Source organism: Lissotriton helveticus, chromosome 3_1 (genome assembly GCF_964261635.1).
Source record: "Lissotriton helveticus chromosome 3_1, aLisHel1.1, whole genome shotgun sequence".
Lineage (NCBI taxonomy): Eukaryota > Metazoa > Chordata > Amphibia > Caudata > Salamandridae > Lissotriton > Lissotriton helveticus.
This window is the reverse complement of record NC_136061.1, coordinates 1,599,839,679-1,599,857,369: the sequence shown is the minus strand read 5'-3', so window position 1 is coordinate 1,599,857,369 and position 17,691 is coordinate 1,599,839,679. Positions and strand designations below refer to the sequence as shown.

The following is a 17,691-nucleotide window of genomic DNA, read 5'->3' as shown; positions in this document are numbered from 1 at the left end:
TCTCACCGGGAGGTTTATTTTCCATGCTCGCGATCGGCAACTTGATGTTGCTGATCGCGAACGAGGAAAAAAGTCTCACCGGGATGTCACTTTGCTTGCTCGCGGTCACCCACTTGACGTTGAGGACCACAAGCAAGCAAAAAATTACCGCTGCACTACGCTACGTGTGTTTGCACTGTGCTATGTGTAGTTTGCGTAGTGCGAAGTAGCGCAAACTACGCGAGCGTAGCGTAGTGCTTTGCCCAGGGTTACTTTTGACATATTCCCATTGTCAGTTTTAAGTGCATTCCACCGTGTGTGGGAACCAGGATCTTGACCAGATGCCTTGCATGCATCTCCTGAAAGTGACTTTTTACTCTCATCATAAATAACCATGGTTGGAGGTGAACACGTGCCAGTGGATGCAAGCCTTTGGACCCATGAGCAGAACTGAGCAGAACAACAAACTGCATTCAGCTCTCGAAAATCATTATATACACCCGAGTTTGAGAAGACCAAAGAAAATGAAGACTCACAGTTGAGACATCCAGCACCTTAGTCCACTGTGATTTGTTATCCCTACCAATCTTTCACTCGAAGCCTGGTCTATGCACTGAACAGCTTTGAGCGTCCATCTACATCTGTTCCCAGACATTGGAAGTAGGATGGGAGCCAATTGTATGAGTAAGTTAAACTTACTTAAGTGTTACTGACCGCATGTGCAGGCGATCCCTCCTTCAAATTGCCTTGGCATGCATTAGGGTAGGTAGAACAATTAAACTGACATTATTTATTGCGGCAAAGAGAAATTAGATGAAGACCATCCACCTGCCCCTCTGAGTGCATGCATGTCACTTTATAATTAAAGTTCTCTCCCTTTAGCCTGTACCTCACACTTGAGCCCTATCTGCTGTCCGTCCACACTCCGTTTGGCGATCCTCACTGACTACTTTGCAAAGTGCCCATGTCAGGCGTGCAGTGACTGGGAGAAGAGTGAATAGGCATCTAGGAAGCACTGATTAATCTTTGTTTTGACCAGTAGTTAAGACCAGCTCCTGTTCCTGACTGTAGGCTCCTCCTCATCCCATCACTGTACTTGGCAATTGCGCACTGACAATAGGAGAATCCTTTCGTGAGCCCATTTCCTACAGACATGTAAAAGGGGAGAGGAGCAGGGACTTTGCAAGTACAAGTTCGATTATAGTTGGGAAAAGCTGTCAGTGACCTGATCCTGAACCTGGTTGACTTCGCACTTTCCTTCTTCTGTCTGCACCAGTTCCCCAGACGGCTGTTCTTTGGAATTTGTTGTCTGATTGATGCCTTATTTGTACTTTAGCAACGTCACAAAATAAAATGATGGACACTCACCCCCGTCACAGATCTGGGTTTAATCCAATGTTATTTTGCTCACCATGTCACCTCAGTTTGGACCCAGCCATATGCAAATCAGTCTTGATCCAGCACCTCATGCGAACAGTCTAAAGCATCCTGGGACCAGTTTCGGGGTATCATTACCTGCCAGCCAGTCATTACCTGCAGTGTCATACTTAGAAAGAAATTACCTGGAGAGCGAAAAACCACACTGGATCTCAGCCTCTCATTGGATGCAAATTGGAGTTCACAGGTATCTGTGTGAACTGTCTGTGAAATACGGATTTTATACCACTTCTTATTATAAGAAGTGTATGTTAATGTTAAGCATACTTATAGTGCTCATGTACATTTACACAAACTATACACCCATATTGCAGTTGAGGTCCTACCCAAAGAGGGGCCTAAGCAGCATCATTAGGGTAGAGCCAGGTCTTTAATTTATTTCTAAATTGCAGTAGATCTTCCAACTTGTCTGAGACTGGTTGGAAGTGCATTCCACAGTCGGGCGGCTGCACAGCTAATTGCTCTTCCTCTCAGTTTTACTCTCTTAAACCTGGGCGCCTTTACAAGTCTGGCTAAGGATGATCGCAGGCTTCTTATGTGGGCATACCATTGAAATTTGCTCCTCAGTGGTTTGGACCCCAGACCGTGTAAGGCCAGGCCTTAGGGGCACATGCATCATTGGTTTTTGCATTCTCAAACGGTGTGAATCGCAAAACTCAGCCGTTTGCGAATGCAAAAACCAATTTTTGGGATGCATCATTTTTTTTTCATTTTTCGCTATTTAAGAAATCGCAATTTTTAGCGATTTCTTAAATTGCTATAGCATTTAAGAAATCGCTAATTTTGCGATTTCTTAAATGCTATGCATGATTTTTTTTAAATTGCGAATTCGCAATTAGGAAGGGGAAAATTACCATGAAGTCAACCTTCATGGTAATTTGCGAAAAGTTTTAAAAATACACAAAAGTGCATTTTTTAAACTTCTATTTTACACACACACATGCCCTTGGGACATGTGTGTGAGTAAAATGTACTTACGTGACATTTCAGGGGTGCAGGGGGGGTCCTTTGGACTCCCCCCTGCACCCTTGAAATTGCATTCTCATTTTGCGATTCCTTAATTGCGAATTCGCAAAATGAGAATGCCTTGCCATTGATTCCTATGGGCCTCTAGGCCCATAGGAATCAATGTAATGCGATTCCTTATTGCGATTCGCAATTAAGGAATCGCAAATATAGAAAATTAAGGAATCGCTAAAACTTGTAAAATTTCTTGATGCATAGGATTTTGCAATTCCTAAATTGCGATTCCTTAATTTTCGCAATTTAGGAATCGCAAAATCCTACAATGATGCATGTGGCCCTTAAAAACAATACAGAGGATTTAAAATGAACTCTGTAATACTGGGAGCTAGTGAAGTTCCTTAAGGGCCAGGGAGGCTGATGATCGTCGAGGTTTCATAAGTGCTAATTTGGCCGCAATTGTCTGACTGGTCTGGAGTCTCTATATCAGGTATTTTGGGGCCTCCAGAAGAAGGGCATTGCAGTAATCCAGCCGGCTCAGAACAACGCTTCTTACTATCTGTGCCCTAGTTGGAATTGGCAGCATTGGGGGGATTTTCCTTAGTACTCTTACGAGGGAGAAAATGGTCCCCACTGTCTTGTTTACATGAGTCTCTAAACTCAGCTTCTCAACAATTGTTACTCTCAGCTTTCGTACCGCCTCAGATGGTATTAGTGGCTTATCCACTGGGATTGGCCGGAAGCTGGGGTGGAATTTGCTGGGCTGCACATCATATGATCTCTGTCTTATTGCTGTTAAATTGTAGAGAGTTATCCAGTCTGCCATTATGATATAAATATAGATTATGGTCTAGCAAGTACCCCACCATAGAATATACAAACCCTGGAGAAAGTGTCTGGCACAGTTCTACAAAAATATCTTGACATTCAAGGGTTAAGGAAAATGCCTTACCTGCAACAGTCAGCCTTCCATTTCTGTGTTCTTTAGATTGCTGTGATGTCCTGCCTCCCTATCCTCTTCTGAATGTGCCTCTGTATATTATTTCTAATTACAAGAAATCGAAAAGTATAACTTGGCATAGGAATCCAGTGATGCTTGGTGCTCCAAAGTTAAATGTGCTGACGCCAACAAGTTTTGATAGAGTTGTATTTTGTATGCTAGAGTATTGCATACAGAAGTTGTCTGGTATCAACATCTTGTCCTAAATATAATTTTCAAAAATATCGTACAATTGGGTTTAGATTATTTATTCATTCTGGGAGGTGGCTTTTTTTAATACTACTTTTAGGATACAATATATACGTGAGTTGATATTCTGACAGCAACATTCTGGTGCTTCACTGTTGATGCCCTATTAAATAGAGTAGATCCTCTTGCCCACAGCGCAGGGCATAGGCGAGAACTAATAATTCAGTAAATAGCTGCTTGTTATATCCCTTTTGGTTTCTACTGGGTTGGACGGTAAACTCTGCTCCTTTGGCGAGTTTTGTCCACTCTGTGCTCTGATTTGAGTGCGGAGTTTCAGAAAAACTCTGCCAACCGCTGCGTAGCAGAGTTTTTCTCATGCTTAGGTCACTAATAGTAAGTTGTCGAGCAAGAAAATGAAGCACTAGACCGCCTCCTGGCGAGATTTCTTAACATGGGCAAGCGCTGCAGGTCGCTACCTCTCACGTTGAGATTGCTGCCGCTCATGGGGAGAAATCTGCCGCTCAAGTAGAAAATCTACTCAAGCAGCAGAAAGGAGCAGCGCCCTCTGGGGCGCCGCGTTGTGCAGTTCGTGCTAATTTTACAGTGGGGGACAAGCTCCCGGCACTAAAAATCAGCCCGACGTCTCACAACTCCGCCACTCGCGGATCTCCACAGAATCTCACAGTTTTCAGGTAACTCAGCGGAACTCCATGGAGTAAAACTCCATGACTTCCAGCCACCCTTAGTTTTTACTCCTTTTGTTAACATTGGGCCACTTTTAATGTCTGCTGTACAGTGCTAATCACTGTATATCAGAACCTTTGTTTCAATCTGACGAGTTTGGTGTAATCTGTGTCCAGTTCAGAGCAAGAAACTATATGGTTGCTGCAGTGAACATTGGATTTCGTTTTAATACAAGTTAAGTGCTAATGCTGGGAGTATTTGGTAATTGCCATTTGCATGTTTTGTGGTTGGCTGCCTTATTTGTGTCTATTTGCATTTACTTGCTTTCCCTGTAATTAACTGGGTGAGAAAATATAACTTAGTTATAACACTGTCAACGCTTTGACTACAAGAGACATAGTAAACATATCTGCTACGCAGTGGTAAGTTAAGGATGTAGTGGTTGAAACCATGTAAGAGATGGATATATTAAGTGTAATCTTTTTGCTTCCTTGGCATGACCCCCTCCCCCCCTTCCTTTGCACACAAACTTAGGTGCAGAATAAGCAATTTTTCAAGAGTAAATTGCCACTCCTAATTCAGAGAAACAGCATATGCAGAATTTTACCCCATACGAATTCCATTGCATTGGTGGGAATGGTGAAATGTCTGTTCTCATAAATTTGCTGGGTGAGTGGGGGAATTGTAATTTTTACCTAGATGTTTTGTGAAGTAGGGGGCTAATATCCCGGAGACCTATCGCGATACCGTGATGCGCAGCCCCGATCACGTGTTGTGAAGAACTAGAGTGCAACACCACATGTTTACCTCCAAAAGTAGACAAACTACGACGTATCACATACCTCTTAAAGGTAGTTTTCTACATTTGGAAAATCATATTAACATGGCAGAGGTAAGAGTGTTAAAAAGCTGAGATTGGGGAGAGTAATCCTTCATATTTAATGCGGTTTAGGGAGAGGAGCTCCTCCACACGTAAAATATGTTTCCAGTGGGAAATAAAGGAAAGAAAAAATGTGAAAGAGGAAATATTCTTGGGTTGTGAGAGGTGTTTTTCTAGAAGTACCCATGGAACGAGAAGCCCCCATGAAAGTTTGACATTTGTTCCAAACGTAGGAATAGTTCTACAGAACCAAATTTCTGAATTCCCAAGCTAGGTAGCTGGAAATCGGGCCACACACGTTCAAGTGAGATAATAGTTGATGACAGTTTGTATGTTGCTTGCTACACTGAGACTTGCTTTTTAATTGTGATACTTTTAAAGAAACACTTCTTTTAGAAGAACAAACGAAATAATGATGCAATGTAGATGAATTATGTATATGTCTTACTGTTTTACGTATATTGGATATAGTTAATTGGTTTCTTGATCATTTGGCAAATGTAATCCATGTAATAAATTTGCCAATGGACTAGCTTGATGAACATATTATGTATTTCACGTTTTTCAGTACTGAACTTCAAACAGGACCACCTTTTGATTGTAACAATCTATAAACTATTTTTATTTTAATAGATAGGATTTCTTTTTCATAGGTTATCATTAGTGATGCAGGGAACTAAAATACATGTTTGCTAGTCATTTTGCAAAGTGTCTGCATTGACTCGCTGTATTGGACTTTTCGATAAGTGTTTTGCATTTGGATTGGAAGACGTTAAATAACAATTGGCAGTATATTTGAAGTAAAGTAAAAATATTTGGTTATGTCTGAAAACGTGGAATTAAATGTAGAATAAAGCACTGTAGGTTCCTTAAAGTAGTTCGTTTTTTTTGCAAAGATCTTGATTTGACTATGGCTGGTCCGTAACCTAGTTACATGTGTGTGTTGGTTTTGCATTAAAAGGATTAATGGTATTGTTATGCTTCCTGATTAAATCCTTGTTTTTCTTCCTCACCTTAGCTGGCCCAAGCTCTGGCTCTGGCCTGGGCACAGGTGCCATTGTGGGCATTCTTATCATCGTCTTCGTTATCCTGTTGGTGGTAGTCGACGTGACCTGTTACTTCCTGAACAAGTGTGGCCTCCTGATGTGCATTGCAGTGAATCTGTGCGGGAAATCTGGGCCAGGTGCCAAGGGCAAAGACATCGAGGAGGGGAAAGCAGCTTTCTCGTACGTATTGGTTCTGTTGTCTGTCTTCTGAAGAAAAGGACATTTTAGAACCTGTAGAAAATCATAACCATTCCTGTTGAATAAACAAAAAAGTGGTGGTGTGACATGATTTCATTATTATAATCTAAAGACCATTGGAATAAATCAAAACATATGTTTAACTTCCATTTGTCTGGTTTGTCTCTGGCTGCACTAGTCCGGTATATTCATTTCCCCATAGTGCAAGGGCTTGTCCATACCCTCATACATCTGTCCACGTGTCTCCAATTAACGGAAAGCAAACATATGTAGATATCCTGCTCTACACTCATTTCAACAACTCTGCCTCTGTTGAGTTGAAAAGCTGTAGCTTCATTACCCATTATTCCGAACAGTTGCAACTTCCTCTTTTCCTCACAGTCTTTCCATTGATTCTATCACTTTTCCTCCCTTGTACACTTACTTGTCACGGTAGGGAACCAGGTAATTTCATCAAGGACTATTGCTGCGCCCACCAAAAATGCAATTTTTGTCGAATGGTATCACTTTCCAATTGACGTCCACTGAATCACTGCTTTTTTCCAGAGATGACTATCTACATAGAAAATAGTATTACACTTTTCCAATGTAATGTAATTTGTTTTGTAGTAATGGATCTAAAAAGGAAGGATCTGAAGTTGAGCCTCCTAATTTTTTTATTCACTATAGGAAAGACGAATCTAAGGAACCAATCGTAGAAGTGCGGACAGAAGAAGAAAGGACGCCAAACCACGATGGAGGAAATCAGACCGAACCTAATGAAACCACCCCTTTGACGGAGCCTGAGTATGTAGCCAGACCCCTTTGTTGTTGTTGTTGTAGTTTCTGTTTTCCATGATCTTCCTCTGAAAGCATCAGCGTAAGTGAATAGAACAGTGTTTTGTACAGCTACTGATGAGCGGTGCTCACCACACTTAGACCTATTCTTACACACCGCAGAGTATGTGCAAAGCCTTTTTCAGAAAAAGTGCAGTTCAATCAGAAAAAAATGTATGACATTACACACAGAATTTTAGATACTGCCAATACATGTGAGTACAATTTTTGTAAATTGTGTGAAAAATTCTAAAAGAAGTAAAAGCAAGCAGGAGTTAAAGAGAAGAACTCAGCAACCTGATTTAGGACTTGCCTGCAATAGGTCTGCTGGTGGGCAGTAAGGGTGTCTGACAAGATCACTCCTTCCACTCGCCCATCTTTTGAATTGTTGGACAGGAGGTCAGGGAGAGGTTCACTTTCTGCTTCCTGATCCTCACCTGTAACCATGGGCATGGTCACATCTTCCCTGTCATAGAAGGGGTTGAGATGGATGACCCTCCTGGGGTTCCCTTCAGAGCCAAGGTGACCAGATAGGCAACCTCCCCTTTTCTTTCTAGGATAGGGTGGGGCCCAGTCCGCTTGATTTGGAGGACAATAGGAGCCACTGGCTCCAAAACCCACACCTTCTACCATAGTTGGATCTCAACCATTGCAGCCTTTTGGTCATACCATTGCTTGAGGAGCTACTGCCTGGCCTCAAGGGTTTACTTGCTTTCTCCATGTATTCAGCCATCCTTGGGTGGAGGCCAAGCACATAGTCCACTATATCTTGTTTGGGTTCAAAGAGAGGATTCTCCCATCCCCCCTTCAAAAGGCACAGTGGTCTCCAGACAGGATCACCAAACGTATGTTTAAATGGGGGAGAATCCCACTCCCTTCAGTCGCACTTCCCTGCAGGCAAAAAGCAGGCCTGTAAGTAAGGTATGCAATCTCCTTTTGAGTTTTTCAGGGAGTCCACCAATCATGCCTCTCATGGCCTTCATGAATCTTTCAACAAGGCCTTTATACTGTGGGTGGTGAGGAGTAGTGAACTGGTAGGTCACTCCACACTCCTTCTACATGTGTTTCAGGTAGCCAGACATGAAGTTGGTACCTCTGTCTGACACCACTTCCTTAGGGAAGCCCACCCTGGTAAAGATACCAGTGCGGGCCTAACCTCTGCATGGGCATTGGTAGTCCTAAGGGGAATTGCCTCCGGATACCTGGTGGCATGATCCACTATCACCTGAATATATCTGTTTACCTGATGCTGTTGGGGGTCAATTGGACCAACAATGTCAATCCCTATCCATTCAAAGGGTACCCCAACCACTGGAAGTGGGATTAAGGGTGTCTTTAGGTGCCCTCCTGTCTTGCTACTGGCTTTACAGTTGGGCAGGAGTTAAAAAACTCCTCCAGCTTCTGGTGCATTCCTGGCCAGTAGAAGTGGCTAGCCTACCCCAAGTGTTGGTCTGGCCAAGGTGTACAGCTAGTGGATGTTATGGGCCAAAGTTAGGAGGAATTCCCAAAACGTCTGAGGCTCTACTCTCCTCACGGCGCCAGGTTTGAGGTGTCTGGCCTCAGTGTAAAGGATTCCCTCCTCCCAACAGGCCCTGTGGAATCAATGATATCACCTCCTTCCTGTGCAGCAGCTGGCTATCTCAGGCTTTCAAGAGTGCGACAGGCTTACGGCCCCTAGCACAGCTCTTGCCTAGAGGGTCCCACCGGGCCCACAGCTCAGCCTGGTAAGGCTCCAGCTCTTGAGGCTCAGTTCCCTCTGGGGCTGACCCTTCTAATCCTGAAGAGAAGGATCTGGTGTCTGATTGGAAGCTGGCTCCCAGGTCTTCCTGCCTTTTCTCTTGGAGGAATGGGCCCTTATTCCTGACTCCATAACCTCTTTTTCACCCTGTTCTTTGCTCTGTTCCCTGGGCTTTACAAACACCGAGTGTGGGATTCCAAGCTTTTATGCCCCAAGCTAAGGACTCCAGACATTGCTAACTAAACAATCAACTGGTATGGATGAAGAGACTGCTACCTATTTCTTGACAGCAACCTCTTCCCAGTCAAAGGACAACATCGCCATAGGATGGGTTTTTGTCACATTGTCAGGATCGGTGGCTGGATAGGTCCTTACAGTCAGATACTGTTCAGAGGACACCTGCTGCTCGGTCACCATGATGATGCTGACACAAGTGTTTCTCAAGGATTCCACCCTAATTACATTAATAACATGATGCTCTCTGTATTTTTGAAAGTTAGTTGGCCAGACAGCTAAGGTGGCTATTTCCACAACAGTGAGCTCCTTGGCATGTCCAGTGCTCTCCTGAGATCCCATCTGGAGATTGGCATCTGCATTTACTATAAACGCACTAAAGGCATTTTTCTTATTTTTACAACCAGAATCCCCAGGTCGATGCCCTGTTGTCCTACAGTCATGGCACCAAGGGTTTTGGGGGGCTAAAGAAGACTTTGTATTTAGGCTCCCCCTTTTTCTCTTGAGGAAGGGAGTGGCTTTTTGGCCTCTTTCTTTTGGTTTCCCCCACCAGTGGTAGCCTTGGTCACCCTTGTTTTGGCCCAGTGGTCTGTCTTCTTCCCCAACTCTTGAGGTGAAAGTGGACCTAGGTGTATCAGGAATTTATGCAATTACTTAAAGGATGCTCCTTCATTTTCACAGTATAAAGCCCTTCAATATCATGCATATTGTTGCCTTCCAACCAACCTCCTAATGATTTCATTCAGTAGTCTACAAAATCTACCCAGGTCTGGCTCTGAATCTTTCACGCCTTCCTGGACTTGGTCCTATACCCCTCTGTGGTGAATCCAACGCCCTCAGTTAGGGTAACCTTCATGAGGTCATAGGATTGAGTCTCTATCTCAGTGAGTGTCAGGAGTCTATCCCTGCACTTTCATGAGAACATTTTCCACAGGATAGCACTTCACAGCTTCCTGTGGACCTGCCTGCTAACACAGGCCCTCTCAAAAGCAATGAACCACTTGGTGATATCATCACCCTCAAAGAATTTTGAGACAATCCCTTTGCAGATTTTTGAGTCAAAAGAATCTACTTTCTCCCTATGCATTATTTTGCTGCCACCAGAGAAGGGTCCCAGGCCCACTTCTCTCTCTCTTTCACTCACTCTCCCTTTCTCTCTCTACAAACACACATGCGTGCGCACACACACACATATTCAGCATTAACTTAGGGCTAAGGGCTGCTAGAGGGGTATCTTACCTATATCCCATGCAGTGTCTTGGGGCATGGTACACAGCGATGTGTGCCATGTCGACTCTTCAGTTTTGGCGGCACACAGGTTGCAGTGGCAGTGTACATGTGCTTGGTTAGGGGGCCCTTCGGGTGGCACAATTTGTGCTGCACCCTTAGGGACCCGCTTTAACCACAAAGCACTTAGTACCCAAGGTACCTTTTACAAGAGGCTTACATGCGAGGTAAAGCGGTACCAATTGTGTAAACAATAGGTATAGTTTAGGGAAGGAGCTCTGGCACATGGGGCCTGGTTGGCAGGGACCCTGTGCACTTCAGTTGAAATTACATCATTTTCCAGGCAAAAAGTGGGGGCTAACCAAGTCTAAAAAAGGCACTTCCTACAAATGTGCCCTTTTCGACATTTAATTCTTTATCTGCTATATGCATTCTTTACAGAAAGCAGTACTTTTTTTATTGACGACTTTTTTCTAATATTGCCAAAGCAAATGAGGAATGCTTTAATGTGCTGAACACCATTTATGCAAGTAAAGCATGTTAAGAGTGTTTACCAGTGCATAAATAGTGTGTGCCAATGTTGGCACATAAAAATCAGACGGTGTGGCTTTGCCAATGGTTGTTTAACACTGGGTTTGAAGCACCCACAATAGAGTTTGTGTGTCACACTTCCGTTCAAAATAAATATAATATTACTGGGCTATAACTTCACTGGTTCCAACCTCTGAGTTACTACAATCATGGCTTGCTGGTTCATCGGCTCTAGGGAATACAGTGCCCATGATGCAAACGTAATTATCTCAGAAATATATTGCTGCTGCAGTTGTGTGGTGTTTAGTAACTGGCGCACACTACAGCAAGTAAAACTGGCACACTATCCACCCTCAAAATTGCAGCCCTTGGAAATAGCACACCAGGGTGCTGATTACTGGTTTTGTCTTTCGTTTTGTGTCTTTTAGCCCTTGTCTGTACCTCAGAGGACAGGACATTTTAACAACGTGTACCTTGTGTTCAACTGCTGATGAGTCCTCTTCCCAAGGGACGCTTTAAAATCGACCTCTGGCAGTGCAGCACTCATTCCCTGGGGCATTTGTGGAATACACTTAATGTCAGGTAGTGGTGAAAAGATATACCAGCATGGAGCCCTCTATGTAACTGTCCTTTAGGCATCACTGTATCTAAAAGCAAACTGGGATATCACCTCTTGGGGTGTCTGTGGGTTCAGCTTAAGAGTGGGCATTTGGGACCCTTTGCCCAAGGGCAAATAGAACAGACGAATGTGTGGGCAAAGCAAATACTGCAGTACAGTAATAGACGCTACCCCCTATTTACAAGGGCAGCGTAAATAGGAGGCAGCGCCGAAATTGAGACCAGGGAAAATGTTGTCTTAAGTAGGTTGAAATCAGGAGAAATTCTTTATTTCTCCATGTTCTTGCTTTTTCCATGTGTGCTGCGCTCCTACGTATAAACAATCCTCCCCTGTACGCAGACACCCTTGCACTCGGTGCAGGGTGCCTGTGTTGGAGCTACATTGCTAAGTGTAGCGCCAGCGTATGGGCAAACTGAGGTGGCAGAGTGCGGCGTTTAGCATTGACGGCTAATGCCTCACTCCGCCACTTCCTGGTACATATGCCCACCAGTGTCCTTTTAGAAGGAATCTGCCCGATTCGACGTACTCAGCCCATTGCAGGTTCCATGAAGCCTAGTTAGTAGTAGTGCAGGGTAATTTGATAGTTGTCTGAGCTGTTCTTTTGAAATTGTATCTTTTAATTACATCACAGATAAATCTAGAGCCACAAACATTTTCAATTCACAGTCGAAATCTGGCTAAATGGAGCCTCAACTTTTTCATCTAGTACTGTTCTTCTCGGCTGAATATAGAGAGGAAGTACAATTCAAAATCCAAATTTTTTTTAATTTATTGTATGTGGACAAGACCCATATCTGTGACAGAGCGGTTTTACTTTGTAATCGTTTACAGAAAGAGAACATTATATAAGGCGTAAAATATGTATAGTATATAGAATGTGCATGAATGTCTGACGCAATGAATTTGTTATACAGATAGGGTTTGTTGTAAGAGATAGGGTTGTAACCTATATAGACTTTATTACTCAAAGGTCCCCTCACATGCTTGTGTGTTTCCTTTCCTTTTGTTTTGCCCTACTGCTTAGGAATTTCTCTGTGCCTCTCGCAGCCGCGAAGCTTTCCCGATTTGCTTTACTGTTTTATGTGTGCTTTTAACAGCATGGTGCGTTTGTACTTGTGGTTTGTGTGTGTTCGGCCTTTGCTTGTTATGGGCTTCATTGTCTATTCTCTTCTACTCCTATCCTTCTCACAGGCATCCAGCCGATACCACAGCTACTGTTGAGGACATGCTGCCTTCTGTAACGACGGTCACTACTAACTCTGACACTATCACCGAAACCTTTGCCACTGCTCAAAACAGCCCCACCAGTGAGACCACGACACTAACCTCGAGCACTGCCCCTCCTGCATCCACTGTCCTCGACTCAAACTCTGTTCAGCCTAGTCAGGCCGCCCCGTCTGCTTCCTCGCCACCACCACCCACTTCAACCCCAAAGGTTGCCCCTCTTGTTGATCTGAGTGACACCCCAGCTTCTGCTCCGGGCACTAACACCACGACTGCAGGTGCCATTGCTAAACCGGGGGGAGTCCTTAGCCCCAGTGCTGCCGCGAATCCGGCCGAGACGTCTGCAGCACCTGCCAGTAGTAAGCCTACTAACACCACTAGCTCGCCGGCTTCTTCTGAAGCCAAGCAGGCCAAACAGGAAACCTCGAGCGTGAAAAGTCCAGAAAAGGAAGTATCTCAGCCCAGCGCAGTGAAGAGCCCAACCGAGGCAGCTAAGAACCCAACCAGCCCGAAGACCGAGGCTGCCTCCGCCGTCTCTACTAACCCCTCCCAGAATGAGGACTTTCAAATGGACGGAGGGACCTTCACCACCCCAGACATTGACCTTGCGAAGGATGTTTTTGCAGCTCTTGGCACTTCTGCTCCTGCCTCTGTGGCTAGTGGGCAAGCTCCTGCGCTTGCTTCTTCCGCTGCAGACACCTCTGTATCGCCTGCTCCAGCCAAGACCGAGTATGGCTTCTCCTAATCTTCTGTTGTGTTGCGTGTTCCTGTGCATTTGTGCTGTGTTGTCCTCTATGTTTGGTATTCCTAAAACTAATCGCATTGTTTCCTTCTAATAAGCTAACTGGTAGTTACGCATGCAAGTTGTTTTGAGTATATGAAAGTGCAAAGGTACCATAGGCTAATTTTTTCTCTCAAGTTTATCCAGTTTCTCAATTAACTTTATTTGCCCAAAATGCGGAAGAATGTTACGTCGGGCCCGATTCACAGAACTAACTTAAGACAAAATCCTAAACTTACTACTTTTGGTATTCACAGAATGCACTTACTACTTTCGGTATTCACAGAATGCTCTTACTACTTTTGGTATTCACAGAATGGATTTACGACTACTAACTTTACGTCCGCACTCGGGCCGGAATTTCCAGCCCGGAGGCGGAGCTTCTGGCCCGAAGGCGGAGCTTCCAGCTTGGAGGCGGAGATGCGGCCCAGAGGTGGAGATTTCAGCCATGGCTAAATCCTCACCTCCGAGCCGGAAGCTCCGCGTCCGGGCCGCAAGCTCCGCCTCCAAGCCAGAAGCTCCCGGCCCGAGTGCAACCGTAAAGTTAGCAGTCATAAATCCATTCTGTGAATACCAAAAGTAGTAAGTGCGTTCTGTGAATACCAAAAGTAGGAAAGTTTAGGATTTTCTCTTAAGTTAATTCTGTGAATCGGGCCTGTCGTTCATATCAGCAGAGATAAGGCATCGGTGTTTAAATCACTTAACTTAACGTTTCAGCCGCTTTATGCCTGGCAACTGGGAAAACCCAGTCATGTTATATTTTACTTCTGCAATACAATGTGGTATTCAAACTTTGAAAGCATCACATTCAAAGTGATCACTGTACCATTTAACGTATCCTACTGCAATGTAGCATTTCGTTCTCTGCAGAGGCTGAGAACTTCACAGTTGACTAATCTTTAGCCAATATTTTATATCTTACCAAGCTGCAAGGAAGACAAGTGTGCCCAACTCTTTGTGACTCACAATGACATGTATGGATGCATAAGGTCATCCGAGTAGTATGAAATATGACTGAACCCACACTCCTCAAAAATTATTGATACATATATAAAGAAAACTTTCCTAGCTGCTGTATCTTCCACTTTGGGGACAGAAGCTAGCATCATCCAAAGAAGCGGCAAGTACCCCTATTCTCTCTGTGCGGAACACCAAACTTTTAGGACTCCCTTGTTCCCCCTCAGAAACAAAAGTTGCAGTGCAAAAGTACTGCAACAGTATATGTCAAAACAGATGTCCGCTATCCTTTCGAGGCTTCTACCCAGTGGCCCCTAACAACAGAAATAGAGGTAAGTAATAATATAGGCATACAATGAGGTCTATATACATGGAGTCTTTTAATGTCTTTACATTAAAGAAAAATTACGCACAAAGAACATACAAGTGGGGACACATTTGCTGTGGAAAATAAAAGCAAAAGAAGGCGTCTCAGGCATTTGCAGGGGCTTGGATTTAAATGTACAATTGTCCACGCAAATACTAAGTGCAACACTATAGCACAATACAATGAGCAATTATGAAAGTGTCAAGGTGTACAGAGTCGACGACGTTTCGATCCATTTAACTTGATACCGGGCTCATCATCAGGACATAAGATTATATGCCTGGGACTAATGGCTGTAAAAACTATGGGGAGAAAAAATAAAAAGAAAGGAGAATAAAAATTGGGAATTTAAAGAAGGAGTATGACAGAGCGGCTAATTAAAAAACCATACAAAGTATGGTTTATAAAAAAGTGTGCATTCCGTTGAATGGCATCCATAAGGCAATAGGTGAGGTGAATATGAATGTGCAATCCAAGGAATATTGATGTGAGTAACGGGTTTAGCTCGACACAGTGACACAATGAGTAGCGTGAACCGTAGTGCAAGGCAATTTATAAGGGCCGTATCGTGTCAGTATCCCCTACCTTGGAAGTGACTGGGAGCAACTGACACGAAGGGTCACACATCGCAAGAAACCTGAGGACTAAAGGTGTATTGTGAGAGGTGCAATACTGGTCAGGAGAAAATTAAGTGAGCTCAACGTGGAAGTGGCTTACCCCTAAAGGGTCCCGGTGGGTCCTATAACTAGGGAGGTCCTCAGTATTCGTAGTGAAAGAATGGCAGTCCTGCAGGATAGCAATCCAATTAGGGCCAGACTCCCAGTTGGGGTTTTTTACTGTGGTAAGTGAAAAGTGAAATGGCTTACTAGTTCTGAATGTCCACAAATAGAGGACCCGGATATTAGCTAAACCTGCAGATGAAATATCAAAATAGCAGCAGGATTAATTAATTGTGCGCGTGATAAGAGAGAAATAAAGAACAGGAGGATGCTTACCATCCGACACCTGCACTGCTACTAGGTCAATTTACAATATATTATCTAATTCTAATTTATATCAATTGTGTTATTAACTTGAGAAAAGTGTGGGAAAACTACAAGCTCTCAATGTCTTAGTTGCTTGGCTAGTGAACTCATGGGATGTTTCTGGCGTTGATGTCAGTGCGCTTAAAAATAAGTGCCTCAGTGCCTTTGCAAACGGGTGCTCTATGTTGTGCCCCAATCAATTTTACTTATTAGTTTTCAAACATGATTTCAGTATATAGCCTTGTCTAATGAGCAAAAAATGTCCACAACCTAGTCCTTGTGTCTTATGACAATATGCAAGTTGACAATATGATTCGACCACGTCAGTGACCTTGCCTGTGGATGCCGGAACTTCCATTTTGTCTTGGGAACACTTCCTCCAATAATGTCAAGCGATCCCTTGTTCCTAGCTAGGTTCAGGTATTCACATAAAGACCACTAGGCAATTTATCAGATTGTTAAAAAAGAATTTATCAAGGCAGGTTTAACAATAATATAATATTGGGTTAATTATAAATTGCTAATGATCCCTTATCCGAGTACAGTTTTATATATATATATATATATATATATATATATATATATATATATATATATATATACACACACACACACACACACACACACACACACACACACACACACACACACACACACACACACACACACACACACAAACATAGGTCTATGTAGGGGCTCAAGCTACAGCAAGGATGACATTACAGTTCGGTCCTATTGTACGGCACAGAGCCAAGCCATCAGTGTCTATTAAAAAAAGGTTTATTCTCCTTCATCTGTTTTGACGTGCAGGATTAATTCAATATATTTACTCCCCGAAAGATTAAGATTATAAAACTGATCTAAGTTACTTACATGTTGTTTATAAAAATACTAAAAACAATCAATGAAATAATGATAAAGGTTAGGAAGCTTACTTCAATTACGTGTTTTCTGATCTGTGGCTGTTTTTATGAAATGCAGACAGACTTGTAGTTACAGGAAATTATGCGGCATGGGTTCTAAGGCATACTGACAGCCTACATTCCTGCATGGATAACAGGTCATACTCTTGTTACAGTGCCAAATTCAGTACTGATGGATACCACAGTCTGATAGTTAAAGTTAACATGTCTCTCCTTCCTTTGTCAGCTCAGGGTGCTTCATACCCATCAGTAGTGTTTTCAGATCCCAACATCACGCCTGTTCCTCTACTCCTTCATAACGTCCATACGTCTTGGGCCAAGGGAAGACCATATAATCTTAATGTGAGATGTATGCTGACGTTTTACATTGACGGAACCAACCTGTTCTGTTTACACTCCCCGGTTATTGTGACTTGTGGAACTTTGCATGGCATTAGGAAGAAAGAAACAAGTCTACCTGCGAAGGAATTAGTTTAATTTAAGCAAAGTTATGCCAACCTCAGTGACTTTATAGAAATGCCTTTAATTCCGGCATATCTTGGGGAACTTCAGCAGCCACTCCTCCATGTGCTACTGTTAGGTCCAGATTTATAAACCTTTTGCTCTTGGTTTGCGTCACAAAAGTGTAGCAAACCTGCGCAAAAACGTATTTTGTTGGATTGACTTTCCAGTGCAAAACTTGTTTGGCGCTGGAACGTGGCCTTAAAGTAAAACTGAGCAGAGCAAAGCGCTGGTTTGCATTAGTCTGCATCAGAGGGGAGTTACAAGGGTTGTTTGTACATGCACGTTCCCACACAACTACCCTTGTTTTTTGACACAAAACTCTACATGGTCAGCGACTGGCTGACGCCCCCCCCCACCCCCCCCCATCCG

At 43.5% G+C, this 17,691-nt stretch overlaps 1 protein-coding gene across 4 annotated transcripts in view; it reads left to right on the top strand.

Moving 5' to 3' along the window:
• The window catches only part of NCAM1 (neural cell adhesion molecule 1), a 792,292-nt gene that overhangs the window by 755,794 nt on the left and 18,807 nt on the right, over window positions 1-17,691 (top strand). For 2 of the 4 annotated variants that reach the window (XM_078682361.1, XM_078682362.1), the window contains 3 exons: window positions 6,151-6,358; window positions 7,046-7,162; window positions 12,733-13,494. In XM_078682361.1, the coding sequence (XP_078538487.1) occupies window positions 6,151-6,358; window positions 7,046-7,162; window positions 12,733-13,494 (1,087 nt within the window). The remainder of the gene's footprint in view (window positions 1-6,150; window positions 6,359-7,045; window positions 7,163-12,732; window positions 13,495-17,691) is intronic. The other 2 variants (XM_078682363.1, XM_078682365.1) reach the window with 1 other exon arrangement.